This window comes from Brettanomyces bruxellensis, chromosome 8 (genome assembly GCF_011074885.1).
Source record: "Brettanomyces bruxellensis chromosome 8, complete sequence".
Lineage (NCBI taxonomy): Eukaryota > Fungi > Ascomycota > Pichiomycetes > Pichiales > Pichiaceae > Brettanomyces > Brettanomyces bruxellensis.
The window spans coordinates 1,926,346-1,954,312 of record NC_054689.1 but is presented as its reverse complement, the minus strand read 5'-3'; the positions used below and the strand labels follow the sequence as shown (position 1 = coordinate 1,954,312).

Here is a 27,967-nt window from a genome sequence, read left to right as displayed (position 1 = left end):
CATCTGTTTCTGGATCATAACTACTGTAAATTGCGTTATTAATAGGTCAAGATATGGTGGATGCAGGTGTTTTAACTGACTCAAAATATGTCAGTCATTCGTTGAGTAAGAAGGAAAAGCGTCTTCTCAAGAAAGCGGAGAAGAAAAAGCAGAAGAATGTGCCTGATCACTCGAAAAAGTCAGAACAAGAAGAGCCAGATAATGATGATAATGATGATAAGCTTGATTTGAACGTTCTTGAAGAAAGTGAGGATGAGAAGGAAGTCGAAGAATTTGAGGGTTCTCACACTGCGGATGCCAAAATGAAGAAAAGCCTACCAGTGATAATAAAGAGGAGATTTTGTACAACAATGCAGATGTTGGTGCTGACACAGATGCAATACCACATACGAAACTCAAAATTAATAACACAGCTGCTATAAAGGAAGTGTACGAAAGGATAAGAATACCATGGGAAAAGTATCAGTTTGACGAGTCGCAGGCCATAACTTACACTACTAGAGTGGAGTCCCAAATCACAGATTTATATGATGACACAGAAAGAGAGCTTCAATTTGTGAAGCAAGGGCTTGATGCTGCTACTGAAGGTAAGAAGAAGCTTCTTGCTCTAAAGATACCTTTTTCACGCCCTGCAGATTATTTTGCCGAAATGGTCAAGTCCGATGAGCATATGGAAAAACTCAAAAGTAAACTTATTCAAGAAGCATCTGAGAAGAAAGCTAAAGAAGATGCCAGAAGACAAAGAGAGCTCAAGAAGTTTGGCAAGCAGGTTCAACATGAAACACTTCAAGAGAGACAGAAGGAGAAAAGGGAAACTATGGATAAGATTAAATCTCTTAGAAAGAGAAGACAGAACAATGATATCGGAGAGGAAGAATTTAATATCGAATTGGAGGAGGCTTCTCAGACACCTCAAGGACTATCCAGAAAGAAGAGAAGAATTCAACGCCAAATGTCGGCTAAGGGAAAGGGAAAGAAAAGATTGGGAAAAAGCAAAAGAAGCAGATGGAAGAGATAATCAGAGACTTTTTGAAAATATATGTATGGTAGCAAAATTTAGATTAATTATTAGCATAAACTAATTATAGGTTCACCTTCTCTACGATTTTCTTGAAGATGACGCCTTCTGAAATAAAATATACATTCTATCGAATCTATTTTGTAGAAAGACCACTACACAAACAGATTAGTAGCCCGAAGTTTTTCCCATGTTTCATGGTCCACGTAATTCTCGAGGGTTGGACCTCCATCAAGACCCTTCCGCTTCCTTGTTTTTAGTGTAAAGTCTCTAGCGAGTGAAGCGATTGGAACAGGTCGCAATATTGGAAGATAGCAAGACTTATCTAAAGGATCACCCGGTGCCGTCTGCCACTTCGCAAATGTCATTTCACACATTGCTTTACCTTGTGTTAATAGTCTAATATCAGTCTCCAAACCGACGCTATCAATAACAGGGACAAAGCCTGTTATTCTAAATAGTTGTGTACCATCAACCGGTTTGTCAGAAACAACCCGGCCACGTCTTTTGGATATAATATTCGAAAGTGATTTTCCCAACGAGCCGTTGCTTGTCATGTCAACTTTAAACACTGGTTCTAGTAATTGTGGAGTTGCTGTCATGATTGCACAGTAGCAAGCTTGTCTAGTCATTTGAATAAGCTGGGCCCCGTTTGCTTCATTATAGTCGGATGAAATGTCTGCATCTATAATCCTAAATCTAACTCCACGAATAGGCTCTTCACACAATGGTCCTTCTCTAGATGCCCATCTAAACCCTTGAATTATCGAATCCCTGGCAAAGAGCAATCTTTCCTTATCAACCTCATCCGGCAAAGTGTCGTCACATAATATACTCACACTGTGATTCTCCAATGGACCAAATGCCCAGACAGATCGTGCAGCAAGTGAATCCCATTGATACCTTTTTCTGAGTATTTTAGAAAGTTTTCTTGTTTTCGGATCTAGAGGTAATTTACCGCTTGCTATATCATTGGTGAGTTCCTCATCCAGTGGCTCGGCTATTATTGTAATTGAATTGTGTCCGTTCACCGAATTTGTAGGAAGTTTCACCATTGATGTATCAGCACAAGTTTCTGCAAATCTAGTCATTGGATCGCTAACCTTTATATCGATATTTGAGTAGAGTTTCCGTAAATCATGCAGTAAGCAATCCAAATAGAGCTCGCTGTATCCAGATATTGCTTGATCACCGCCTTCTTCAACTGTTATTTCACATCCTGCATATTCACGGCTTATCATTTTCAATCCGGAAATAAGGCTTCCCATATCTGATGGATTCTCTGGCTGTACTGCAACCTTAAACACAGGCTGTATAACATGCTTGAATGGTTTAAGAATTGAAAAATTCGGTTTGAAAGCGTCCTCATCATAAATTGTCGCTGTTCTAGTTATAAATGTGTCTATTTCATGACCGGAGATCAATCCAATTGCACCAGCAGGTATCTCTCCAACCTCTATTCTATATCTTGTATCATTCAAAAAGGTTTTCTTTATTTTCTGAATTTTCATGTCCTCATTGAACTCACTGGAATACGTTTCTCCTAGAAGAATCACAGAAGACTTCGACTTTAAAGTACCAGAAAACACTCGCACTTCGGCATAAAACCTAGATCCATCGGATGTATTTACAAGTCTGGAAACTTTGGCGATTAAAGGGCCAGATGAGTCGCATTTTTGCACAGAGGATAAAGATTGTTCCGGAAATTCCAAATTAGTTTGATTATATTGGAATGCATTGATATTGTTTTCAATAGGTGATACTCCATAGGACTGGATCATATCCGTAAATGAACACTGCGTTTCACCAAAGTATTTTTTAAATAGTGTCCTCAAAACATCAGATGGGTCTTGTTTAAATTGTGGATGACTAATTGTGTGAATTCCTAACTTCTCCCTAACGTAATATTCTAATTTCTTCGCAGGCATTGTCAATACCATCATGGCCAATTTATAGATTGGTTCTAAGATGAATTTCACAAAAGTTCGTTCATTGGCAGACTTAATTTTATTGGCAGTCTTCGTCGTAAAGTGACCATCCAGGTAATAGACATCACCCCACAATGATTTTGAAAATGTATCTGAGAGGTCTTGGTGTATTTTGGCTCTGTAAATGTCTGCAAAACTATCAAGAGTAAAACAGCAATTAAGATGTGCTGATTCAAAGAAGACATTACCTCTTGTAGGATTGAATAGTATATGATCGGAGGCACCTTTCATTTTCAAGTATTTGTTAACATTATCAATGATCTTTCGAATCTTATAATAAGCATCCAATGGAGTTAGTCTTAGTTCTAAAAACAATCGATCTAGCTTGCTTATCATCAAAAAAAGCTTGCAATTAGAACTTAATGCAACATTTATTACAGTCGAAAGAGATTCTGGAACATCCTCAGCAACATCCACCACTAGAATTACATTATCTGATAAATTAATTGAAGAATTCACGTCATCAATAAAACTTGAATGACCTGGTGTGTCAAAGACATTAAATGCGATAGAGTTGCCTTTCGAGTTTGATAATAAAAGAGTCATCATAGATGAATGTATTGATATTCCACGCTCCACCTCTAATACTTTATTATCCGTGTATTTTATATTATTGTTTTCATTATTCTTATGATCTCTTAAATGAGTTTCATCGACAAGTAAGTCAATAAACGATGTCTTTCCTGATTGCAATCCTCCACAAATTGAAACATTACGAATCTTGGATGGTATGTGTAGCAAGTCAGATAAATATTGTTTTGAATATGTTGTCTTTGGTAGGCTCTCTTCCTCAATCGTAAACTTTTCATTCTTTAGCGATTCAACTATTGGTATTTCTGGTTCAAGTGCATCCTGTGTTGCATACACTGTTTCAACATCTGGCCCAAAATTCTGAAAGCTACTATCTGTTGAGCTTTTAGAATGAATTATGATTTTCTCTTCCTCTTCATCATTTGTTGTTAAATTTTTCACTCCAGAATTTATGTCTTCTTCCAGGTTCTCCTTTGATGCTCGCTGACATAGCTCTCTTCAGATGAAGTTGTCTCTTCAGATGAATTAATCGACGAATCATCCTCACTTGTGACCCCTATAGGGTTCCAAACTCATCATACTCTTCAGTACTCATTGGAATATTGGGTAGAACCACAATTTGGCTGAAATATGTTTCGACAACTGTGTAGTACCCGGTGAGATAGGCTTTACTAACTTACACCCTTCATTTTTACATTTATTATTTTCTTGCTGAAGAAAAAACCGAACAAAAAATTAAAATAAAAATAAGATATGGTTCTCCAGATAGGCAAGTACAGTACATTCCCGTATTTCAAAAATCTTTGACACCAGAACGTATTCTATCATTTCAGAAGACATCTGTATCCTTAATTATCTACCGTCATATTTGTTATTTTATTGTTGAAGGAATAGGAATTTCCGGCAAAAAAGGGTCAGAGAAGTGCAGTATATTACGCAGTAAATGAGAGGACACTACTTTGGATAATATTCATCATCCACTAGTCAATTCTACAAATGGTCCAGCGTAATTCCGATACATTGGGTACCATAGAAAATAGTGGTAATTCCAGAAATCATGGATACATATCTCTTCCCACTTCGGATATTTTGAACACAGAAAGAATTGGACGTACTCTTAGAGGAATTGGAGAACACGTCGTAGAAGAAATATATCTGGATGATGATAATTCAGAAGAAATTGAACATTTCAACTACAAACATGAACTTCGAAATAATTTCTCAGTGGCTTCCATTGTGGGATTGGGTTTCTCTTTAATGAACGTTCCATTTGGTATTTCCACAACGCTTTCGGTTGGATTAATATGTGGAGGAAGTGTGACAATCTTTTGGGGATGGGTTTTATTTAGTTTCTTTACTATTCTTATTTCATTATCACTTAGTGAGATTGCATCCAAGTTTCCAACTTCCGGTGGTGTCTATCATTATGGATATCTTTTAGCCAGTAAGGATTATGCGCTTCCCGCCTCCTGGTTTACTGGTTGGTTTCTTATTATTGGAAATTGGCTCATGTTTGTTTCATGTGCTTTCGGCGGATCACAATTCATACTATCGATATTCGGACTAAAGCAGTCTGATTATAAACATGATGATCTAATTGTTTTTTTGTTATACATCGTTATAGTTGTGCTGGCAGGTCTTGTTAACCTTCAATTTCAGAAGCACCTTGAAAAGCTCAATACTTTATGCATCTACTGGACAATATATACAATTTTGATTATGGACATTCTTTTGATTATCTTTTCCACAGAGCACCATGATATTAAATATATTTTTACTCATTTTGATGGGAAACGAAGTGGATGGCCCAACTGGCTTGCATTCATAATTGGTGCCATTCAGTTTTCATCTATGACATTTAATGGCTATGGATCCATTGTTTCTATGAGTGAAGAGGTGAAGAATCCAGAGCGTTCCATTCCAAAGGGAATGATATTTGCTGTGTTAATGAGTTCTGTTATTGGAATATCATTTATTCTACCGATTTTAACGATTCTCCCAGATCTCACAAAGCTCCTTGATGACAATCCAGATATTTTCCCAATAGACATAGTTTTCAAGCTTTCCACAAGATCATTTTTGGTTTCTATGGTTTTAGTTCTCCTTATTGTGGGCTCTCTTTTCTTTGCAACTATAGGAACCTTGACTACAGCGTCAAGAGCTGTCTATGCATTTGGAAGAGATCATGGATTGCCATTTGATAACCTATGGCAGAAGGTGGATACTACAGAAGGTGAACAAATAGTTCCAACAAATGCTTTGCTTCTTTCTGTTTTCGTCGCTTGTATTTTTGGACTTTTTTCTCTGGTATCATCGTCCGCATTCAGTGCATTTATCGGGTGTTCTGTTATTGCTTTGAATGTTGCGAATGGTATTCCGATATTAGGGTCAATATTAAATAAAAGAAAGAAGATAAGGGGTGCAGCATTTAAGTTAAGGAAATTTGGGTATGTGATTAACCTACTCAGTTGCTTTTTCATTTTATGCACTATTGTGTTTCTCTATTCCCTCCATCTAGATTTATTGATGTTGAGTCGATGAATTACGCTTTCGTTGTGTTTTTCTTGTTTGCATTTTTTATTACCGCTTTGTGGTATAGTTGGGGAAAATATCATTTTCAAGGCCCTCTCATCGATCATTCGTTTTTCCTAGAAAATTGTGGAGCTAATATTCCGTTATCATCTGTCTCTGTGAAATCAGATCCTAATGTTTCCGAGTCGGCTATTTTTTCAAATGATGAAATGTCTTCTAATATGAGTTCGAAACTGGATGATTCGGAAAAGAAATTGGATAATAAAATTCGGGACCCTGCGCCAAATATATTGTCAGCATTAGAGGGATCTGCTGATCTTCATGAAATTGATCTTGGAGATCCTGGACGCAGATAATCTTTTAATAATAGTAATGATAACGTATCATGATTTTGGATAAAGTACATTTTTTTAGATAGTAACAGCTACCTCGGATCCGTATATGGGACCGATCCTTTTTTTGTCTTTTTCGCACATACATCTGTATCTTTTATTTCTTTTTTTTTGTACCTAACTCGGATGCTTTATCATAATTTTCACGATTAAAGGCAGTTTCCAAGCTTCAAAGTTAGTGTAAATTAGGATAATAGCATATAAAATAAATACTGAATCTATACACATTAATGGTTCATGCAGTCGATTCGAACATTACAGTTGGCATTCAAGAGTTTGGAGAAGCCCTACTATACTACTCACTTAACAGTCACCTCTCTCCGACCGTTTTGCACTACACACAGAAAATGTTACATTAACATTCCAAAGGATAAGCAAGAGCAATTTGTGAAACTGATGGAAAAACGGCCGATACAAAGTTATATGCGTCAAGTTCTTGATATTTTACCAGCATCATTGGATGACGTTCTTTGTACAATTTCGGCGGGTTCAAATCCTTACATTTTGTACTGCCTCGACGCAAGAGATTTTCCCCTATCATTGACAAAACGTTTCTTCAGGATTATGAAACTAAGAAATTTAGATATTAGTAGAACTTATTTCATTATTAACATGCTGGATAATATTACTGATGATTTAAGTATTGCTAATATAAGGCGATACGAGTCCTACTACAGGCAGACTCTTCCTGCGTGGTCACATAATTTACAAATAAATATGGATTTCAAAGTTGATCCTTCCCATATTTTCGTTATGACTAATAAAATTTCGGCCCCAATCGTGAATTTGTATCAACACTTATCCTTGGAGTCCTGCAAATGCTTTATTATTGGAGTAGGTAACACAGGAAAATCTACCCTTGCTAAAAGACTTATGCGAATGATTTTACGAAATGTGCCGACAGCTAGTACTTCATCAACAATGAAGAATGTCGACAAAAAAGGTACGATGGACTTTCACCATCCAAAGCTAATTATTATTATTCAATATCTCCATACCCATTTTCGACAAGAAAGAACTTTGAGTATGAGATAAGTGCTTTGGATTCCACTTTGATTGATACCCCGGGATTTCTGCATCATCGCAAGGGAATTTACGGAATATTAGATAAGAAGTATAGATTAAACCTTCAGCAACAGTTTAGATTTGATCACAAACAACGTTCTATCCTATTAAACCCATCTATCCCTTCCCAAGTTTTTTCTGTTAATGATGTGTTCTTTCTTAAGCCGAGGGGAGTAAGTTCGTTCAAGTACCGCAGATTTTTGTATGGAAAATTAGCTCTATATAACACATACACGGATGGCTATGAACACATGATAAGTTCAGGAAAGTTTGTGAAACCCATGATTAGACGATATATTATTCCTCCTTTTGAAGGCAAGATTGATTTGATATTTGAAAACATTGGATTCATTGAGCTGGATAACACGACCCATCTGGAGTCAGCTGATGTTTGGCAACTTTACGCTCCAAAGAATATTAAAAAGATTGTGCGGATTCCAAGTCTTTCTGTTTCCATACTGACTGGCCAGGAGCCCATATATATACCACTTAAAGAAGTTCCTATGCTTCTTAATTTCAAGAAGTTTGAAAGCGATCTATCAAAATACTGTGAAAGCAGTTTCAAAATTCTTGGGCCATATATGGAGCATACCAAAATAAAACAGCAGCACTGATGGTCCTTATCTATGTGCTGGGATTACGATATTTATTTCAATGCTAATGCTAATGCTATTCTTATAATGAACAAAAATTACTTAGTGTACCAACTATTTAAAATCACTCTATTGCGTATTAATTTTACTCTCCTCTTCCATTGCGAGCTTTGCGGCAGCCTGCTTCTTAATCTTCTTTTTAGACATGTAGGCAAAAAAGATCAAAGCGAATGGAAAAAGGATATTGTTTAATACTATCCAAGCAATTAAAACGCCCACACATCTGCCAACGTATCCTTTATATGTATTCATAAGAACAACTTTCATGAGATCATAGCCATTTCTTATTGGTAAAGCATATGCAATTCTGAAAATCTTCGGGCACACCTGAATTGGAGCAAATGTTGCAGAAACATTCAATATTATGAAGAACAAAAGCCAAAAACCAATCAAGGGAGGAAGTGTTGCCATTGAAATAGTACCAATAACTTCACAGGCTCCTCCACAAGCAGACATGATAAGGAATGAGAACATCCAGAAAACGCCAAATCCACCTTTCCATGCTTTTTGCATGTCCACCTGAAACGCTCTGTTAAGAGTGGCATAAAATAAGGATAGAATGAGATAATTGCATTGCGATATCACAAGCCTGTATATTATATAGTGAACAGGCTTCAGTAATGGGGCCAGATCACCATTGAGCTTGATGAACCAAAGAATTTGGAAAAGACACAAAATGATAATATAGATCAATCCAACCTGCATCGGTGCCATTAGAATATAATTTGTTAATGGATTTCCATCAGTAATTTCAATATCTGGGAAATTTGTCAAAGCTGAGCTCTTCTGTAAGTCTGAAAATTCAGTAGAGGACAAATTGGCAATAATCGACGGATACACTTTACTCTTCATTATCTCCGTATAAGCACTATCAAGAGCAAGAAGAGCAGGCTTGACGTAATTAGGAACACCCATGATATCGTTTCCAGTCTCAATATAACCTTTCACAGCCGTTAAATTAGCAGCTGATGTGTTTCCATGAAAGCCAGACATGAATTCGCTTGAAATATCTGGACTTGAGACATAAATAGCGCCCCAGTATTTCTGCTCATAAACAAGCTTTTTTATTTCCTCCTCACTCATGTAGTTTCTTACAGTCCACCCTGACATCTCCCGAATTTCAGGAATCTTAATTGCTGTAAGAAGGGAGTTTGTAATCACACCAGATCGATCATTTTCCACGGAAACAAGTACTTTCAAGTTGACCAACCTTGTCGACCTTTTATACATTGCCCCCCAATAAATTGAAAAGACTGCCAAGAGATATGTGCATAATATGAGAATGATTGGAAAGTATTGTTTTGCAAATGTTTTTCTGATTGTGGTTCCATCTTTTGAGAGGAACGTGGAAGTTTTCCTTTCCGGAATGCCTCCTTTTGTTTTGCTAATTTCCTCCCTAGCCTCGGCCACCCCGTTACTCATAGACAATTCTGTATATTGTGTAACGGATCTGAGTAAATCATTTCGTGAAGAAGCTACTCTTTCATGCGCTGAGTATCTCTCAATGTCTGAATCGGAACCAGTCATGCCTGAAGATAACTCTGCGTCTTCCTTCTCGATTTTTGAATTCATATCAGAAGGGATTTCAATAAGGGAAGAATAATGACAGGAAATTTCAAGAAGACGGTCCTTGTGTTTGGTATGTTTAGTAACAAGAAGCAAAAGTGTTATATTTATATTAATGGTTGTTCCGCCTGAAGCTCGGTTTAAACCTTTTTTTTCTCGGCATTATGTTTCTCATTCCTTTCTCACCCTAACTTCGGCGATATTTTTGTTAAATCCGCGTTGCAGTTCGCGCCATCCGTTATGTACTCTATTTAATTTATAATTTTTTTTTTTCCACTCACCCTTCTTTTTTTTTTTTTTTTTTTTTTTTTTTTTCAGGAAAACGGCCTTAAGGGCGGATTATCCCATCTCCGAGGATCTATTAGATTTCGTCACGAAAAAACTAATGTTCGATTAAAAAAGTATAATTTACGTCCGAAATGTAAAGCAACTTAACTTCCTTAAAACCATTGCGAGATGAACATCAAGTGAACATAATTGATTGATAAAAAAAAGCATTAACTATCGTTTTATGTGCACGTCAGTAATAACATCTGGCGCAATTATCATTTTTCAATTCTGTTTTACCCCACACTAAGTTCTATGTTTCCAGTTATTATTCGGAACTTTTTCCATCGTTTGTGTATGTGTCTTTCACAAGTTTGATTATAAATTTCAACTTGGTAAAGTCATTCGGATTGAATTCTGTCCCTGAAAACAAACGGCCACTCATATTTAAGATAACATTTTTATTTTGATATTGGGCCAAAAGTTTTCCAATCTGAGAAACAGCAACCTGATTCTTCATGTTATACACACCACCTAGTAATTGAGTTGATGAAACCTGATTATCCAACACCACATCATAGGTGTCTGTTTCATCGTCATTGAATGGTATCTTACCTTCTTTCAATTTTGGTAAAGGGACATCAAAGCTGAGATCCATTTCTCCATTCTGAAGTACACTCACAATAATTTTATTTGCAAACTCAACAATATTACACGTGAGTTCAATGTTTGACTGAGTAAAGCCTTCATCGTTATTTAGTTCGAGATTACGAGATATCTCACGTGTAGTATCTTCAAACCTAAGACTCATGTTGATTATATACGCAATGTATGAGCTAAATTACGTACTGTAATGGTGAAGCTGTTTTTTCGAATGTCTTCTCTATATGAGAATGAATATTTTTCCTGATGAACGCTTTAAAAATGGAAATAAAAAATGTAAACAGCACTAACTTTTTTTTTCGGCTATTTTTATTGTGATTAACGCATATCAAAATCTTAAATCTTAACAGGGCTACATCCCTGTTTCTCATGTTCAATTAATTGCTTTTCCAAAGTAAGCATAGGAAATGGCGGTATCACGAAGAGATATATTTGTGGGTAAAAATGAGAGCATTTCGCCGAATTCAGTGATTAAGCGCCGCAGCCCAGACTCTGATGAAGAAGGTCAAATTCGAACACCCCTAATAAAGCCAAAGAATGTTGATCGTATCTTCCCAATGAAAAGACTTTCAATGACATTGCTCAGTATATTTTCCGGAATTTGTTGCTGCTTTTTTCTTCTTGTCCTGACAATATCTGCACTTCTCTCATATTTCTATCGTATTCATATCAAAAGGGAGCATAAGTACACCGCGTCCGTCAAGCCGGCTTATCCGATGGGAAAGCCTAAGAAAAGTATTGATTTGAGATATTATGCACAATTGCTGGGCTTAGAACTATCTACACACAAAGTTATTACTCAGGATGGATTTGTTATAGACATAAAGCATCTCACAGACCCTAAAAGAACAGAACCTACCATAAGGCCTGTCTTAATGCTTCATGGACTTCTTCAATCATCTGGTGCCTTTTTAACCGGAGGATATAAAAGTTTGGCATATATGCTAGTGAAAAATGGCTATGATGTATGGCTTGGAAATAATAGATGTGGTTTTAATCCCCAGCACATTGAGTATGATCCGTCCGATTACCGCATGTGGGATTGGGATCTTACTGAAATGTGCAGATATGATTTGACTGCGATGATAGATCAAATTTTCAAAATTACAGGATTCTCCGGGAAATTATCACTAGTTGGTCACTCACAGGGAACATCGCAAATTGTGATGTTTCTATCCAACAGCATGGGTATTAATTATGCTGACAAAATTGAAAACTGTACACTTTTAGCCCCTGCGATATTTGGGGGTCCAATGTTGAACCAGAAGCTATTCATTAAATTCATGAGATTTCTTCCAGACCCCATGTTTGATCTATTTTTTGGCAGGCGTGCATTTATTCCCATTCTGATTTCCCTTCGGAATATGATGTATAAATCGCGTATGTATGGTTTGGCCTCATACTCTATGTTCAGTTACTTGTTTGATTCGAATGATTATAAGTGGGACGTTTCTTTGAGGGACATACATTTTCTATTCTCACCTGTTTACCAATCCACAAAATTAATGAAATGGTGGCTTAAGGGACACGGATTCAAGATGGGCCGACCTATAATGTCTACTGATAGTTCTTGGTTTAGGGGTGATACCCCGCGTATGCTATTGATCATAGGTGGAGCTGATACTCTTGTGGATGGTAAGATGTTTTATGATTATGCGCTTAATAAGGAACCATTCATGAAGGATAAAGTTGAATCTCTTTTTGTCGAAGGCTACAACCATCTTGACGTTCTGTGGTCAGATGATATACAAGATACAGTTGGAAAAAGAATGTTGAAATTTTTAGATGGAGAATAAATCTACATTTAAAGTTTATTTACTGCCAACTGTTATACAATTCTTTATGAAAGTTATACATGCTTAATTCTATTAGATTGCAGAAGCGGAATCATCAATAACTGCCATATCGATGACTTCAACAGAACCATCCATTTTCTTTATCATTTCCATAAGTTCTTTGTAACACTCCGGTTCGATCAAACACACTATTTCAAGATCTCCTTCTATATTGTCCTTGGATTGGATAGTACCAAGCATTGGTGTTACATACTTTTCTCCCTTCATGAATTTCTTATTCTTTACCATTATTCGTAACTTCATTTGAGCTCTTGAGATTGGAATAATCTGCTTCTCTACAAGCAGACGAATAGCTTCCAAAGCCTTTGTTTTAGCATTTCTTGCATTGGTCATATTGTATTTTAATTCTTTCAATGCTTTCTCGATCATGGTTGGCGGATATCTTTTCTTCGTTTTCGGATTCACACATTTTGTGGATATTATATTCAAAACCTCCTTCTGTAACTGTGCCATATGCTGTGATCTCTCCTTACCACTAAGCTGGATCTCCCCCTTCTTTAATATTACCAGAATTATCTTATCGAGATCACTCGTTCCAAATGATTTTTGAAGCAGATCATGTGGGGCTACTTGTCCTTTTGATACATTTAGAAAAACCTGATGAATCTGCAACACCTCATCCAAATCCTTTTCCACTCCAGATCTCCAATCCTGAACTTTGTTTTGATAACATGCGATCTCAAATCGTTTTTTACCCTTCTTCATACGAACCACTGACACATTTGTAAGCTTAATCTGTGTTGATGGCTGATTAATTTTTCCCATACTGTTGTACTGTAGGATATGCAACTATTCGGAAATTATTAATTGTCTTTTCTGCAAGATAGCCAGCTCAACAGTGTGACGAGATTGTGTAGTACGAAATTTGATGCAATAAAATTTTTGGTCTACTAGGCTCGATAGAACTCCGAAAGGCGGTGAAATTTTATTCTTTTAAGCTTTTTCCCTTCTGCTCCTACAAATTTAGCCTACACCCAATTAAACAGCTTCTCAGTACATTTATTTATCTTTATGAGTTAACTTACGACAAAAACAAAACGTTGTCGAAATCCAGAAATGTAAAACATTTATTTTTTGTAATGCAGGAAGATTGGACAAATGAAAACTAAACCTAAAAATAAATAATAGACTGAAAATAAATTGTTAATAAAAACCTAAATGAATCCCAAAATCATAAAGCAGCCTCCCTTGATTTAGCAGCACTCAAGATTCTTGAAAAATAATCATCCCTTCCGATAGTGTTTCTATGTTTCTGTTCATCTTTCATAGACAGTCCAATAGATCCCAATAGAAGAAGTATAGTAACAAACTGGGCATACATCCTAGCGTTATAGAATCTCTGAGCCTTGGATAGTAGCTGATCTCTGTTGGCTAACTTCCAAGAACCCCAAAGAGATAATGCCCAAATACCAGTTATTATTTTATACTTTCCGCTGCTCAATGTTGACCTTATTTGTTCTTTAGTAGACATTGAGTTCCACACGTTTCTCTGAACTTTCTTTTCTCTCTCCTCTTCATCATGCGAATACATTTCCTTATCAAATTTGTTGTTTTCTTTTTCGGCATCGACAAGCGCAAAGAAAAGAGGAGGAGTCACAAAGGTGGCACTTTTAGCCGATGCAGACATTCTGAGTAAAGGTCTGAATCTTGCCTTTGCAGCAGCATATATTCCCAAAGAGCACATTGCACCAATAGCAAGACCTTTGACACTACCCAATAAAACAGCTTTGTTTTCTGCGTTTTTCTCTTCCTCCGTGATAACCTTCATGATACTAAAACAAGATGCAATTTCAGAATAATAATTTTTAGGTTTAGCCAGAGCTTAAACTGAGTTTTTAACCTTTAAAAGTGCCAAATATGTGTCCTTATATGTTTGTGAAAACCAGCTATCTGGTATCACTTCCTGGAAGAGGCTCAACAGTGGTTTCTGCGTTTTTTTTAATATTTCATTATCATTCCATTTAGCTGTTGTGTCATTTCTGTAAAGACAAAGGAAATCGGCTGATAAAAAAGATAGCCTGATCTTCTGATCTTCTAAGCCAGATGTAAAGGAAAGGAAATTTCTCGTATAACTTTGATATTAGTGTGGAAAGAGCAATTGGTTCTGCAGGTGCACGTATAAACAAAATAATCTAAAAAATCGGTCTTCCGGATTTATTGTTTAAACGATTTTTACGAGATCCTAAGATCTCAAATTTCTCGGCGCGGAATTCGTACATCTCAAACTAATGGAATTGCCGACATTTGTAATTCTATTACCAGTAGCTCGGGTCCAATCAAAAGCTGCAAGTTATTATTCATATAGTAATTCCTACTAATTTTTGAATTCATGTGTTGAAATGCACAGGTCAGCTTATGGTCAAATCTTTTTTGTGAAGGATTAAATTGTTTGTGTGGTGGTACTACACTGCTCGTTCCTCAATTTCCTTATTAGTTAGCGCTACGTAATTCGTTACTTACTGAAAGCTTCCAGCCTCATCCATGCCCACACACTCAATAAGCAAGATTAAAAAAAATTTTACACCCCTCATAATAGCAACCGTAAAGTGTAGTAAGTGCCACACCGTGGCCATATGTTATGCACTATGCCGATTGTGTCCGTATGTTTTGTTTTGTTGGGACATCCTATTCAAAAAATTTTCTGATATTCACTATTCGTCCCTTCCAACAATCTGTTGATTTCAAGTCTTTTCTAATTATTAACGTTTGAGATTTTGAGCACAGTACCATACTACGCAACGCTTATTAAAAAGAACTATGTGTAAATGATGATCGTTCGTATGTTCAGTTTGTTCGGTAAATTTTGTGTATACATCCCTACACGTTTATTAATACCTCAGATTTGCGACTCAAGAAAATTTTAACGCTATTCATATCGAAATTTATAAGCATCAGCAGTAGGAGCTTCATACCTACCTCTGTATCATGTGACAAAAGCAGCTTTATAAACAGTAAATAGTACCAAATGGAGTTTGATAAAGACCTTGATAAGGGTCTAAAGTTTAAGACCAGTAAGAAAATTCCTGTCTTTGGGTCATTTGAAGAAATGAACCTAAAGGAGGATCTTTTGAAGGGAATATACAGTTATGGGTTTGAAGCCCCATCCGCCATTCAATCCAGAGCCATAATGCAAATCATATCAGGGAGGGATACTATTGCTCAAGCACAGTCTGGAACCGGTAAAACTGCTACATTTTCAATTGCCATGCTACAAACAATAGACATCAACAAAAAAGATACACAGGCCTTAGTTCTCTCACCTACAAGGGAGTTGGCTATACAAATTCAGGATGTTATCAAGTCATTAGGTGATTACATGAATGTAAAATGTCATGCCTGCACGGGAGGTCGTGCTGTTGGTAATGATATGAAGAGTCTTAATAAAGGTCAGCATATAGTAAGTGGTACCCCAGGTCGAGTTCTTGATATGATAAATAGAAGAGTACTAAACACTAGGCACATAAAAATGCTGGTCATGGATGAAGCTGACGAGTTATTAGGCAAAGGCTTTCAGGATCAAATATACGAAATTTATAAATTCTTACCTCCTGGAGCTCAAGTTGTCGTTGTCTCAGCAACTGTGCCTCATAGTGTTCTGGCAGTGACACGAAAATTTATGAATAATCCAGTGAAAATTCTAGTGAAGAGGGATGAAATTACTTTAGAGGGGATCAAACAGTATTACGTTCAAGTAGAAAAAGAGGATTGGAAATTTGATACCTTATGTGATTTATATGATTCCTTGACTATTACCCAAGCAGTTATATTTTGCAATACTAAAAAGAAGGTCAACTGGCTAGCAGATTCATTGAAGAATGCCAATTTCTCTGTAGTGTCAATGCACGGAGACATGAAGCAAGAAGAACGTGATAAAATTATGAACGAGTTCCGATTGGGTAATTCAAGGGTGTTGATATCTACCGATGTGTGGGCAAGAGGAATTGACGTTCAGCAAGTGTCACTAGTGATTAATTATGATCTTCCAATCGATAGGGAGAACTATATTCATAGAATCGGCCGTTCTGGAAGATTTGGAAGGAAAGGTGTCGCAGTAAATTTTGTCACCAAGGATGATGTAGACACGTTGCATGATCTCGAGCATTTTTACGACACAAAGATAGATGAGATGCCCGCTGACTTGAGTACAGTTGTCTAAAGCTATCAACTCATACCGACTTTTATAGAATTGTAATAATAGGATTCCCGATTTAGTCCTTCTTCAATGGTTCGTACGATGAATCTTGGTACGAGACAACATTCTGTAGCTCTTTGTTTCGTTTTCCAAAAAGTGATACTAATTTACTGACGTAGGTCATGTTTCCTTTGGGCACTATATCTTTTCCAGTGGTCCTTGTATTTTCGATAAGAAGTTCAGCTTTACTCCCTGTAATTAAAAACGCTGAAACCTCTTCACTAGTTTCTTCCGGTGCATTATCATCAATGAATTTCCATTGTTCCTTTTTGATATCGCTCGCTTGCCAACAATCAGACAAGCAGGTAACTTTTGATGCTTCAACTCCATTGTTCGATGCTTTACTATCAACAACAATTAAATTATCATCTGCAAGCACATCTTCCGGTTTAATGTTGAAATTTTCACCTTGGCACACGTATGAAACCTCAGGATTGATAATCCTCGTTTTTGTAATTGAATCTTTACGCTTATCCGCGTTTGGGCCCGTCTCTAGTATTGAAGGTGATACGATACTTCTATCCTGAATTAAAGCATATGTATAAATATCACCGTCATTCTCAGTCATTATGCTATCAATTATTATCGTGACATATTATTGAGCCAATTACCTACATCTTAAAGATAACAACCCCTGGGAGCAGTGAAGAGTTTCGACAAGCTTTACCTCGCTTTTTTTTTTTTTTTTTTTTTTTGCTAATCGACAAGATTTATGAAATCTACAGTTAAACAAAATTGGTATGCCCTCAGTCTCATCTTTAAGGTATGTATCTCAGAAAAAATAATACAAAAAAGAAAAAGCAATTGCAACTGTAACCAACACAATAGCATTAGATGTAAAAACAAAGCAAATCAAAAAATTCGGTATAAAAGTATCTTTCGAGTGCTTCATTCTTACACATTGCCGTTACCCTTTATTTCTTCTTGTTGGAAGTGGAGTTCTTAGGTAACTCCTTGACAAATGGAATAAACTCTGGCTTTCCAGGAATGTAATCCCTCAAAACCTCTGGAATCATCAAACCATCAGGTGTCTGGTAATTTTCAAGAATACAGCATAGACATCTCTCGGTTGCGCACAAAGTAGAGTTCAAGCAATGAACATACTTCTTCTCCTTCTGGTTGGCAGTCTTAATACCACATCTGATCTCCAGATTTCTGGATTGGTAATCGGTACAGTTAGAGCAAGAAACCAATTCCTTGTATTCTTTCTGGTATGGGAACCATGCCTCAAGATCGTACTTCTTGGCGGCAGCATTGTTAAGCTCACCGGAAACAATGCCAACAACTCTGTATGGAAGTTTAAGAGACTTGTAGAAATCTTCAGAAATGCCGATCATTCTGTTGAACTCCTCCCATGACTTGTCTGGTTCGGCCAAACAGAACTGTTCAATCTTTTCAAATGTATGCACTCTGAAAATTCCCCATGCATCTTTACCGTGGGCACCGGCTTCTCTTCTGAAACATTGGGACAGACCAGCATATCTGACTGGAAGCTGCTCTGATGGTCTCTCGAACCATTCACCGGAATGGTAAGCAGAAATTGGCTGCTCAGAGGTGGCAATCAAGTATTTTTCATCATCACCATCGGTGACCTTGTACAATTCCTCATCAAACTCAGACAACTGGGCAGTCTTTGCCATCACATCCTTGTTCATCATCACAGGTGCCTGCATTGGAGTGTATCCCTTTTTGAGCAAGAAACTCAAACCGTAGTTAATCAAAGCCTGGTTCAAGAAAACACCATAGTTTCTCAGGAAGAAACCTCTATGTCCACAAATTTTCACACCTCTCTCTGGATCATATCCATCGAGTCTCAACAAAATCTCGTGATGGGAAAGCTTTGCTGGAGCCTTCGTTCCAGTTGCCACGTTGGTCAACTTGCCAAACTCGTATCCCTCTGGTTCCCAAGTTCTCTCAAGACTGTTGTTTGCCTCATCAAGAGAATCAACAACAGATGGATGAAGAATGTTTCCGACTTGGTTCACCTTGTAACGTAGCTTTTTGTCGGCCTCTTCCTCCTTTTTCGTAAGCTCCTTCTTCTGAGCAACAACATCGTCCTTCTGCTTAAGCAATTCCTTTGGATCCTCCTTATTCTTGAACTTCTTTCCTATCTCCTTCTGGAGTTTGTTCTGTTTCTTGTTTAATTCATCAAGATCGAATCTAACCTTGGTCCAGTTACGGTACTCTTCAATAATCTCATCAACAATTTCCACTGAGGCACCTCTTCTTCTTTGGGATTCCTTGATGGCTTTTGAATCACCACCCTTCTCGTCGATAAATTGAAGGATATCTAACATTTTGTTGTACCTTTCTTCTTAGGTTAACTGCTGAATGCACTTATAAAAAAGTTTAAAAATATACGTTAAACCTTTGCGAGAAACTAGTAGTGTTAAAACGGGGACGTCTACATTTTAGAAGGATAGATCGTAAATCTAGAAGTAGCCATTTATATTTTTTTTTACGTTAACAATTTTTGCTCATTTTTCCATTCTATTCCCGTTCGTCTTTTTTTTTTCACTGAAATCTTCTGGAGAATTTTCCATGTGCCTTCTCGAGCTCGAGATATTTTGAATTGTTTGATTTTAGAGCAATTTGAGGATATTGGAGGCTTCTGGTAAAAATAATATCCCATTTAATCTGATATAAAAAACATACATTCTTGATAATAATATTGTTTCTTTGTACATAAATATAAATTGCGAAACAAACATCAATGTCTGCAAACTTATTTCTATTATGGGGCTAAAGGGAGTAGGAATGATAAGGTTTGCTGTTTGACCATTTCATGCTAGCTAATATGGTTTCAGGGTTAGTCAGTAAAAAGCAGTAAAAAAAATTTCGAAAAAGCATCATCCCCCATAATAACGAGCTTTTTTTTCCATTGCGGGAAAAATGTGATGGTGCTCCAGATCGTCCATAAGTTAAGACTTTTTTCTCATATCAAAATGCAAATAAACTTCTTACGAGCTAACATGTCGAGCATACATACTGCTTGATCTACACCATTTTGCCCATATATTTACTCGTGTGCGTAATTTAAGCCTTCAATTTATGTATTGTAACCATTTTGATAATAATCAAGATATCCTAAATTAGATCATCTTCATTTGTACAAAGTAAATTAGTAACAGTCAACCATGATTACAGTTAAGCAAAATCCTGTCAGAATATATCGTTTTTTCTTCTATTGAATGAAGTAAGTAATGGAATAAAAAAGACTTAATATAAAATAAAACTATCAGAACAGAATCAGTCCTCGATGGAATTCAAATACAAGTGTGTGTCTGATGTGATGGTATGACATTCCCATTCTCTTCTCTGCGGAATAAAATAACCCTCCACAAATTATGATAATAACGGGCATAACATTTCAAAAGCATCGAATTACTCAATTTAATGAAGATGCACCAGTAATGATATCCACCAATTCATTCGTAATAGCGGCCTGTCTGGTTCTGTTATACAATATAGAGTATTTTTGAATCATATCACCTGCATTCTTCGAAGCATTATCCATGGCATTTCTTCTAGCACACACCTCAGAAGCATAACCCTCAGACATGGCAGAGAAGATGGTGTTAGCAATGGAGAATTGGGAGAATGCATCAACAACATTACTATCTTCCTCAATATCAAAGGTCGACAAATTCTTTGAAAGGGCAATAGAAGCCTTTCCATAAAGTGGAGCTGCCGACGAATCAAAAGACATAGAAGAGGCAAATCTGTTATAAATAACTTCAACCCTGTCGTAAGTTCCCAACTTCTCAATTTCATCAGAAATCAACGCTGCTTCTTTAAATGTTGGAGCTGCCTTACCAGATCCAGCGAATGTCAATTTTATACCATCTGCATTAGTTCTCAGCAATTGCACTTTAGCCTTCTCACCGATACAGACAATATCGGCGTCTGGATATTCTGCAAGTTTCTTTTTGGTGAGTTTAGTAACAGAACTGTGAATGGCACCACATAAGCCCTTGTCGGAAGAAACAGTGATAAGTAAAACTTTTTCAGCCTTGTCTTCAGCCTTGGTACCAGCAGCCTCAAAGAAATCACGGTCAGCACCTTGGAAGTATCTAGAACAAGCCATAGCTTTCTCTGCTCTGCTCAATCTTGTTGATGCAACAATCTTCATGGTCTTGGTGATCTTTTCAATGTTCTTGATAGATTTCAATCTGGTCTCAATCTCTCTCAAGGTTGCATAATTTCTAATTTAAATGTTTTTGTTGTAACGTTAGTACTCGTTCCTTTAATATGACATGATCCGAACATTCGTGTTCTTTGGATTCACGTAATTGTCTACTACTTACCTTGCACTGCTAGCAAGAGATGCACGAGCTATTTGAAAAGCGCCTAGACGAAACATTGTAATCAATGATAACTTTGACCCTTCAACTACAAACTTCAATAATTGTTGTTTTGAGTGAATTTAAGTATAAACAGAAAGTATTAAAATAGACTTTTTATTTTCCCTGACTGAAGAGCTAAGGAAAATGAGTTAAAAAAAAATAAAAATAAAAAATAGGATGCGACTGACTGAAGCGTACGAAAGCAAGAACCTTCCGCGATTCTTCAGTTGCCGAATAATGCACCGGAAGCGAAACGAAATTTACCAATAGCCAATTGGAAATTTGGGACATGCCCCACCATCGATTATGTAATCTTGTTTCGCATCTTTTTCAATAGCAAATTCTTATTGGATAGTATTTTTCATGCAACAGCAGTTCCGCATTTACATCCTTACCTTCTTTATTTTGTCTCCTAGACAGACGAGATCAACCACCAGAACTATAAGTTCAATAAAAACAAAAGTATTTTATAGAAATAAAGGTACTAAATCTGTGATGTACAAAAGATAAGACAAAAATATTGGGGGAAAAAAGTGTATATATATATATATATAATTGTGTGAATAGCATGTGCGTGAAAGTAAAAAAGCAAGCAACAAGCAAAAAGACTGCAACCGGAAAATCCTAATAGGATTGACCAATCAAACCAGATGGATAAGTTGGTGAGCAATACATTTGATAAAAGATACATTACCTAAGGTCTTTAATCCATTCGAATAATGATCTGATAATGCAATAGTATTAACCCACATGGTCTAAAAAAAGCATGTAACAAAAAATGACAAAGAGAAAACATTTGAAAAAGCGAAGGCAATCACTTATCATGTGCTCCCTTCCTTGTCACCTTTCCAACCAAGAGCTTCGAGATCTCTTCTCACCTTGGATTCAGTCTCGATCTTCAACTCTTGAGTTTTCTCCAAAAACTCACCCCTCTCTTTCTTGGCCTTCAATTTTTGAATTGAACGCAGTTTTTTGAGTAAGTTTCTAGTTTTCTTTTCTTCTAATGAAAAAACACCACCGACAACAAGTGATCTTTCGGATGGTGCAGCTTTTGTACCTTCTGTTTTTCCATCAATTCCACCTGTGCTTGCTTCATTATTAACTGATTTCTTGTGGTGTCTTTTCTTTTTACTCTTCTTTTCCAGAGGAACCGCTCCGGGAATGGTTCTTCTTGGAGTAGCACCTGGTATCCTTCTACTATGAGAAAAGAAGCTTTCTCCAGAATGGCTTTCATCTGAGGAAGGACTGGATCTACCGGAACGTGCAGCCTCAACTTCGGCAAGACTTCTAGAAGCAGCACCAGTTCTATTTCTTGCATGAGGAGGTCTATAAGCACCCTTAGGACCAGAAGTTGTACTTCCTGAAATGCTTGTCTTCTTTGCCAAGAACTCGACAGCAGAAATATCAGGGGTGACTTCGCACTTATCTGGTCTACATGTATGGATTGGTGGGAAATCCGTCAGGGGCTGATATCTCCAATCCACATTGTACAAGACATCATAATTTCTGACGTAGCAAAGAGTACCATTTAAATACCATATCTTCACACAGTTATCCACACGTAATCTAGGAGATGTGGTTGCTGTTAAAATGAAGCGACCGTCAGGTGCCCACTTGCAGACGGAAGTATTTGAAGCTTTGAACTCAGCAACCTTGGAAAATTTCTTCTGTCTATCGAAGATCTCCACGTGGCCTTGAAGATTTCCAAAGCCGGCAACTATATATATTTTGCATGGGGCGAATAAATGATTGTGTTTCTGGAGCTCTCAGGCAAAGTATGTATCTCATTACCCCTAGAATCGAAAAATGTGGTGCTGGAAGGCATGTAACCGTAAATAACCGCAAACTCACGCGATGTTGGAGACCATGTAATATCATGAATAGGTCCCTCCTTGTCCAGATTAATCTTTTGGTCGAATGTTCCTGTAATTCCCATTAAATAAAGCTGGGATTCACCATAATATGATTTGTTACTGGCATCAACTGCGGTTGTAACCAGCGCAAGCAAAGATGTGCCCAATCCATTCCATGTAAATTTGCATGATTCTCCTTTAAAGAAACTCTTTTGCGATATAGCTGACTTCAAGTTAGGAAGTGAATACACCTTTATGTATGCTGGATTTCCTCTGCTTCCAGGAATAAAAACGGCAATCGATGGATTCTTGCCCGGAGATAAACTGAATTCCTCCAGCTTACCTTCATCCAGAGACAATGAGTACAGTGTTTTATTTCCCTCAGCTGCATCTGCTTTGAAAAAATCTATACGTGACGAGTTGATCTTCCTGCAAAATATCGTTCCATCGGCTGTAAATTGAGGCTTCCATCCTGATTGCATCTTATTCACGTATTTCTGAATAACTTCGACGGTCTTTTTCTCTAAGTCAAGTTTATATATAAACACGTTTTCAGCCCAATTTCCACTGTCATCATTTGCCTTAACAGGACGAGACCAGGTGGTAAGAAATTGACCGTCTTCTGAGAACACGAAGTCAAGAACGAATTTATTTGGAATTGTGAAAAGCTGTTGACCATCAATCGAGCAAACCACAACCTCGTTCTCTTGAGTGTATACAAAGCATTTACCATCCGAAGAATATGCTGAGCATCTAACCTCTGAGGTTGGACTAACAAAATTTGAGACAGGCTTGAACTTAGGTTGGCCTTCTGTAAGCTCAATACTTTTCGGCAAGCGACAAAAAAACTGCGGAATCTTCGACATTACTGTTAACCGTAGAATATCTCCGGATAAACGATTATTCTATATGTTGCGTTTGGAAATTTATTTATTGACAAGTGGTTTTCTGCGCGTACCCTTGAGGTCAAATGAGATATATATCTATAAATATTTGTTTCTGAATAAACATAATTTTCTAGTTTTTTTCAATTTTTCAGAATGCCAAAAAAAAAATTAAAAATTTCTGAACGATCTTTCCAAAAACAAATTCAAAAAAAAAAAAAAAAAAGGTAAAATAAAATTGCAACATTGCTTGTGGTGAAGTGCGACGAAGTCTTGTATAGTCGCTTTTTTTTCTTCATAGTACTTGGTGTTGACGCAAGCATGAATCGGATCTTTTTCGAAAATAATTCAACTGAACCTAATAACACACACACCCATTACGAAATACAGCACGCCATTACTAGAATCAGAATGATATACAATTTGTGGAATAAATTTTTTTTTAACTTATAACAAATGTGCCTATATACATAAAATGGGATCATCCAAGAGCACATAAAAAGGTCAAACTGTTGTGGAAAGGCCACAAGAAATGACTTGTGTTGATTCTGAATCTCTACATATTTCTAAAGGTGAGAGTTCAAGACCTATTCGTATATCCAGGATGCTAAAGTTGATTTGTAATCCACAAGCTCCTCTGGCTTGAACCATAAAGAAATCTCCTTTTTGGCATTCTCAACAGAATCGGAACCATGAATAACGTTTCTTCCCATATCAATTGCGAAATCACCTCTAATAGTGCCTGGTGCAGAGTTCAAAGGGTTGGTGGCACCCAACATAGCTCTTCCTTGTTTCACAACATCTTTACCTTCCCAAACAGTAGCCAAGATTGGACCTGAAGTCATGTAAGACAAAAGAGAATTAAAGAATGGCTTTTCCTGGAGGTCGACATAGTGCTTTCTCAACAAGCTTTCGTTAGCGGTGCAAAGCTTAATACCGACCAATTTAAAGCCTCTTTGGGTGAATCTCTTCAAAACTTCCGGAAAAATTCCTCTCTGAACTCCGTCTGGTTTCACGGCAATAAATGTTCTTTCTTGGCTGGACATAATGTAAAAATCTTGCTTGTTAAATTCGTTGAATGCTCGGTAGTAAACAGTTTAATTAATCGTAGTGTGAACTGAAAAGGTTTACCTGAGAAAGAAGGGGGAAAAGGGAGCCATAAAACAGGCTCTCCTCGAAGCAGCCTTGAAAAACAAAATTCCGGATATAATATAATCCACCCCAATAAAGTTTCGTCTCGTTTCTCTGTTTCCCACCAGTTGTTTTTTTATTGGCTGCACAATTCCCGCACATTTCTTTAGTCCTATAAATATTTTTAAGCACTTTTATTAGTGGACAAATGCTGTAAAATACAATGAAATTCAAGTATCCAAATAGGTACAACTATTTTGGTATTCTCATTTGATATCCCTGAGTGACCTCCAAATGACGAAAGCTAATTAAATAGTACAGCGTTGGTGTTTATTCAGAAATTTATTGGTGCACGGATGTCTTGCCCTTTTGATTTTTATACTGAGGTGATCCGCGTCATTTTCTGAGTGTTCTTTTCACATTGTTTACATTGGTGGCATTTCCTCATACCGCGTTTCAGGCTGTTGTACTTCTTTTAATGCTTTCTCAATAACATTGAAATAGCAGTACTTTAATATTGAATAATTCAATCTGAATGAGCAAATTTTTACAATGATCTCTAACGAAACTGGGCCAAAAACCCCCCTACGGGATAGCATTAATATCATGTCAGATCGTTCTTCAAATTCGGGTAAGGAACTTCATGGAACGAAGAGGTCTCCGACCACTCCTCTGACACCGCTTATGGATAGATATAATGTGCGAAGAAGAAAGTTGGTCGATACAGGGACTACAAAAGAGGCGGAGGCATTATCTTCACCTGGAAAAGGTAAAAATTCGACAAAGGAACGGAAAACGATAGACCAAAAATTGAGTAAATATACTTCACGTTTTGATGCTGTGGAGCATCTTTTGTTTGAAGAGCATAAAAAAAACTGGATTTTATCCAAAAGAAGCAAGAACCTAGAGGAGTTGGTCAGCTTTTTACAACTTGAAAGGAGATTTAAAGTTGAGGCCAAAAGTTCACATGTCTAATAATATTCAATAGTGTCATTCTTTGCTGTTTGGCTTGCATCATATGACAATTCTGGTAGTGCAAAAAATGATTCATTCACAAATAGTTCTTCTTTTTCATTTAATAAAATCTGTGTGTAATGGATATACGAGGTAAGGTTTCTGTCAGTGTTGTATCACCAATTCAATAATTTAAATGATTTGTATGTTTAGTATTGGTATATGAAACGTAGAGATATCAGATTATATCACTAAAGTATTTCCTAATAAGTTTGCCAGTTACTAAGATAGATTTTGCGACTCTTATTTCAAAATCCCCCATATTTTTGTCTATCACTACCCCAACTATCATTATTATTACTTTTTTTTCGCTCCACCCATAATAAGGTAGGCATTAACATAATCTTTCTGATGTAAGGTAACAGCCATCTCTCCTTTTAAATTAATTATAATTGCATTTATACCACTTGTGAAATAGTATTGATACGGGCAGTTAACCATGGAATAATATTTTAGTACATTAGTTTTCAACAAATATTTATTTTTGGCGGCTGGCTTGGACCTGTATCTTTCTTCCTGACATCGATAATTTTAACGTTTATAACCAAAAATGGATCTTGATCTCAAACTTGTTACCGATTTAAGCACCGTTCAGGATTACTTGAAGGGTATACTATGGACAATCTTTTTCCACAGGCTTTTTGGTCAATTAACTCCCGAAGACGGAAAAAACTATCTGGGTGTACCTTATCCTGTTTTTTCATGTCCAGATTTGGCTAGTTTAATTGACTCTAAAGCCAGTACCATATGGGAGGAATTATCCTCTCAGAGTGATCACATATCTGGGCATGATGCAGATGGTGATGATCTGTTATTTAAATGTGTTATTGTTATAAAATTTTACAAGGACTCGGTATCAGTGGATAATAGCATTCAAAAGCAAGCACAAGATTATTTGCCATCGTTATCTTCACGTTCCAACTCAAGATCAGAATCATCTTCTTCAGTGCTACCTCAGAGGACACGAAAATATGAAAATTGTTGGGAAATGTGTATATTAAAAGTTACAATATTGAACAACAAGCATCACAAAGTTTCAAAGCGGGATTACAACACACAGTTGGATTTTTATAAAGAGAACTTTTTAAAGAATATGTTCAAAATCGTCGAGTACATGGATAAGAGCAAAGACCACATCCCTCCAATTCCATCAATGGATCTTTCTCCCTTTCCATATAAGGTATTATTTGCTTTGAATACACATGACCCGGCGTCTTTAAGTACCGCATTTGCAAGTTTTGAGTCCCTTCCTGGCAAAGGTTCAATTTCGGGAAATGTCGAGTTTGTGACAACACCAGAATCTGGTGATATTATTGTTGGAGGTACTTCCATGACTGACAGTGATCCTGGCACACGCGATGGTACGCATATCAATATACCATCAGGTGAGGAGCTTTTACGCAATGGATACAATTTCTTAAGGAAGTTTCTGGAATAACTTGGAATAACAGTAAATAGTTAAATGTAATTGGTATGGACAACGGATATTCGAACTGTAATAGCATAAAAAGATGTATATATTAATTATCAAGATTTTGGTATTAGATTAGCCTCTTGCTTTCACTCCTGATTTTAAAATGCACGCCCCCTTATATATAAGATTTTTGTTATCTTCACTGTATCCCAAACTATTACATAAATCGATAACTTTATCATCGTATGAACCCGGTTGAAACCATATGCTCTTTATTTTAAATATCTTGTTGCTATCAGCTGCTTTCTTAATCTCTTGGTAAGAAATATCTGGTGGGGTAACAACTGAAAGCGATATGCTAGAATGCTGCGAGTCACTAAATGAGGTCAATGCTGAAACTAATGAATCAGCAGGGGGTAACCCGCATATCTTTGAGGTCGCATTGGGATTGATCGGAGTTGCTGGTAATTCTTGCTCAATATACCAATGGAGGACTTTATGACCGAATTTGTCCTCCTTACTGGATGCCCCCAACACGAAGTAATGGCGTCCACGACTAAAGAATAAGCTGGCTGCTTCTGGCATTATCATACTGCAGTTTT

At 36.9% G+C, this 27,967-nt stretch overlaps 18 protein-coding genes across 18 annotated transcripts; 7 read left to right on the top strand and 11 right to left on the bottom strand.

The window, feature by feature from the left end:
• Positions 1-53: 53 nt before the first annotated feature.
• BRETT_001079 (uncharacterized protein) lies at positions 54-1,018 on the top strand (the record flags this gene model as incomplete). The annotated part of the gene is made up of 2 exons (XM_041279636.1): positions 54-279; positions 309-1,018. The coding sequence occupies 2 exons, from the start codon at positions 54-56 to the stop codon at positions 1,016-1,018; spliced, it is 936 nt and encodes a 311-aa protein (XP_041137850.1).
• A 155-nt stretch (positions 1,019-1,173) lies between these two features.
• BRETT_001078 (uncharacterized protein) lies at positions 1,174-4,132 on the bottom strand (the record flags this gene model as incomplete). Its single annotated transcript, XM_041279635.1, has 2 exons — positions 1,174-4,033; positions 4,110-4,132. 2 exons carry the CDS (start codon positions 4,130-4,132, stop codon positions 1,174-1,176), a joined length of 2,883 nt encoding a protein of 960 aa, XP_041137849.1.
• Positions 4,133-4,533: 401 nt separating this feature from the next.
• Positions 4,534-6,425, top strand: BRETT_001077 (uncharacterized protein; the record flags this gene model as incomplete). Its single annotated transcript, XM_041279634.1, has 2 exons — positions 4,534-5,969; positions 6,056-6,425. 2 exons carry the CDS (start codon positions 4,534-4,536, stop codon positions 6,423-6,425), a joined length of 1,806 nt encoding a protein of 601 aa, XP_041137848.1.
• Positions 6,426-6,691: 266 nt separating this feature from the next.
• BRETT_001076 (uncharacterized protein) lies at positions 6,692-8,140 on the top strand (the record flags this gene model as incomplete). Its single annotated transcript, XM_041279633.1, has 3 exons — positions 6,692-6,721; positions 6,831-7,404; positions 7,431-8,140. 3 exons carry the CDS (start codon positions 6,692-6,694, stop codon positions 8,138-8,140), a joined length of 1,314 nt encoding a protein of 437 aa, XP_041137847.1.
• A 108-nt stretch (positions 8,141-8,248) lies between these two features.
• On the bottom strand, positions 8,249-9,751 carry BRETT_001075 (uncharacterized protein; the record flags this gene model as incomplete). The annotated part of the gene is made up of 1 exon (XM_041279632.1): positions 8,249-9,751. The coding sequence occupies one exon, from the start codon at positions 9,749-9,751 to the stop codon at positions 8,249-8,251; it is 1,503 nt and encodes a 500-aa protein (XP_041137846.1).
• A 589-nt stretch (positions 9,752-10,340) lies between these two features.
• Positions 10,341-10,823, bottom strand: BRETT_001074 (uncharacterized protein; the record flags this gene model as incomplete). Its single annotated transcript, XM_041279631.1, has 1 exon — positions 10,341-10,823. One exon carries the CDS (start codon positions 10,821-10,823, stop codon positions 10,341-10,343), a length of 483 nt encoding a protein of 160 aa, XP_041137845.1.
• Positions 10,824-11,082: 259 nt separating this feature from the next.
• BRETT_001073 (uncharacterized protein) lies at positions 11,083-12,471 on the top strand (the record flags this gene model as incomplete). The annotated part of the gene is made up of 1 exon (XM_041279630.1): positions 11,083-12,471. The coding sequence occupies one exon, from the start codon at positions 11,083-11,085 to the stop codon at positions 12,469-12,471; it is 1,389 nt and encodes a 462-aa protein (XP_041137844.1).
• A 72-nt stretch (positions 12,472-12,543) lies between these two features.
• BRETT_001072 (uncharacterized protein) lies at positions 12,544-13,296 on the bottom strand (the record flags this gene model as incomplete). Its single annotated transcript, XM_041279629.1, has 1 exon — positions 12,544-13,296. The coding sequence occupies one exon, from the start codon at positions 13,294-13,296 to the stop codon at positions 12,544-12,546; it is 753 nt and encodes a 250-aa protein (XP_041137843.1).
• Positions 13,297-13,702: 406 nt separating this feature from the next.
• BRETT_001071 (uncharacterized protein) lies at positions 13,703-14,299 on the bottom strand (the record flags this gene model as incomplete). Its single annotated transcript, XM_041279628.1, has 1 exon — positions 13,703-14,299. The coding sequence occupies one exon, from the start codon at positions 14,297-14,299 to the stop codon at positions 13,703-13,705; it is 597 nt and encodes a 198-aa protein (XP_041137842.1).
• Positions 14,300-15,496: 1,197 nt separating this feature from the next.
• FAL1 (RNA helicase) lies at positions 15,497-16,687 on the top strand (the record flags this gene model as incomplete). Its single annotated transcript, XM_041279627.1, has 1 exon — positions 15,497-16,687. The coding sequence occupies one exon, from the start codon at positions 15,497-15,499 to the stop codon at positions 16,685-16,687; it is 1,191 nt and encodes a 396-aa protein (XP_041137841.1).
• A 52-nt stretch (positions 16,688-16,739) lies between these two features.
• Positions 16,740-17,291, bottom strand: BRETT_001069 (uncharacterized protein; the record flags this gene model as incomplete). The annotated part of the gene is made up of 1 exon (XM_041279626.1): positions 16,740-17,291. The coding sequence occupies one exon, from the start codon at positions 17,289-17,291 to the stop codon at positions 16,740-16,742; it is 552 nt and encodes a 183-aa protein (XP_041137840.1).
• Positions 17,292-17,637: 346 nt separating this feature from the next.
• Positions 17,638-19,020, bottom strand: SES1 (Cytosolic seryl-tRNA synthetase; the record flags this gene model as incomplete). The annotated part of the gene is made up of 1 exon (XM_041279625.1): positions 17,638-19,020. One exon carries the CDS (start codon positions 19,018-19,020, stop codon positions 17,638-17,640), a length of 1,383 nt encoding a protein of 460 aa, XP_041137839.1.
• A 1,091-nt stretch (positions 19,021-20,111) lies between these two features.
• On the bottom strand, positions 20,112-21,086 carry ATP3 (atp3 gamma subunit of the F1 sector of mitochondrial F1F0 ATP synthase; the record flags this gene model as incomplete). The annotated part of the gene is made up of 2 exons (XM_041279624.1): positions 20,112-20,928; positions 21,031-21,086. The coding sequence occupies 2 exons, from the start codon at positions 21,084-21,086 to the stop codon at positions 20,112-20,114; spliced, it is 873 nt and encodes a 290-aa protein (XP_041137838.1).
• Positions 21,087-21,890: 804 nt separating this feature from the next.
• BRETT_001066 (uncharacterized protein) lies at positions 21,891-23,788 on the bottom strand (the record flags this gene model as incomplete). The annotated part of the gene is made up of 2 exons (XM_041279623.1): positions 21,891-22,834; positions 22,861-23,788. The coding sequence occupies 2 exons, from the start codon at positions 23,786-23,788 to the stop codon at positions 21,891-21,893; spliced, it is 1,872 nt and encodes a 623-aa protein (XP_041137837.1).
• A 605-nt stretch (positions 23,789-24,393) lies between these two features.
• Positions 24,394-24,852, bottom strand: NDK1 (nucleoside diphosphate kinase; the record flags this gene model as incomplete). Its single annotated transcript, XM_041279622.1, has 1 exon — positions 24,394-24,852. One exon carries the CDS (start codon positions 24,850-24,852, stop codon positions 24,394-24,396), a length of 459 nt encoding a protein of 152 aa, XP_041137836.1.
• A 691-nt stretch (positions 24,853-25,543) lies between these two features.
• BRETT_001064 (uncharacterized protein) lies at positions 25,544-25,912 on the top strand (the record flags this gene model as incomplete). The annotated part of the gene is made up of 1 exon (XM_041279621.1): positions 25,544-25,912. The coding sequence occupies one exon, from the start codon at positions 25,544-25,546 to the stop codon at positions 25,910-25,912; it is 369 nt and encodes a 122-aa protein (XP_041137835.1).
• Positions 25,913-26,501: 589 nt separating this feature from the next.
• BRETT_001063 (uncharacterized protein) lies at positions 26,502-27,389 on the top strand (the record flags this gene model as incomplete). The annotated part of the gene is made up of 1 exon (XM_041279620.1): positions 26,502-27,389. The coding sequence occupies one exon, from the start codon at positions 26,502-26,504 to the stop codon at positions 27,387-27,389; it is 888 nt and encodes a 295-aa protein (XP_041137834.1).
• Positions 27,390-27,497: 108 nt separating this feature from the next.
• BRETT_001062 (uncharacterized protein) lies at positions 27,498-27,950 on the bottom strand (the record flags this gene model as incomplete). The annotated part of the gene is made up of 1 exon (XM_041279619.1): positions 27,498-27,950. The coding sequence occupies one exon, from the start codon at positions 27,948-27,950 to the stop codon at positions 27,498-27,500; it is 453 nt and encodes a 150-aa protein (XP_041137833.1).
• Between the last annotated feature and the right edge of the window lie 17 nt (positions 27,951-27,967).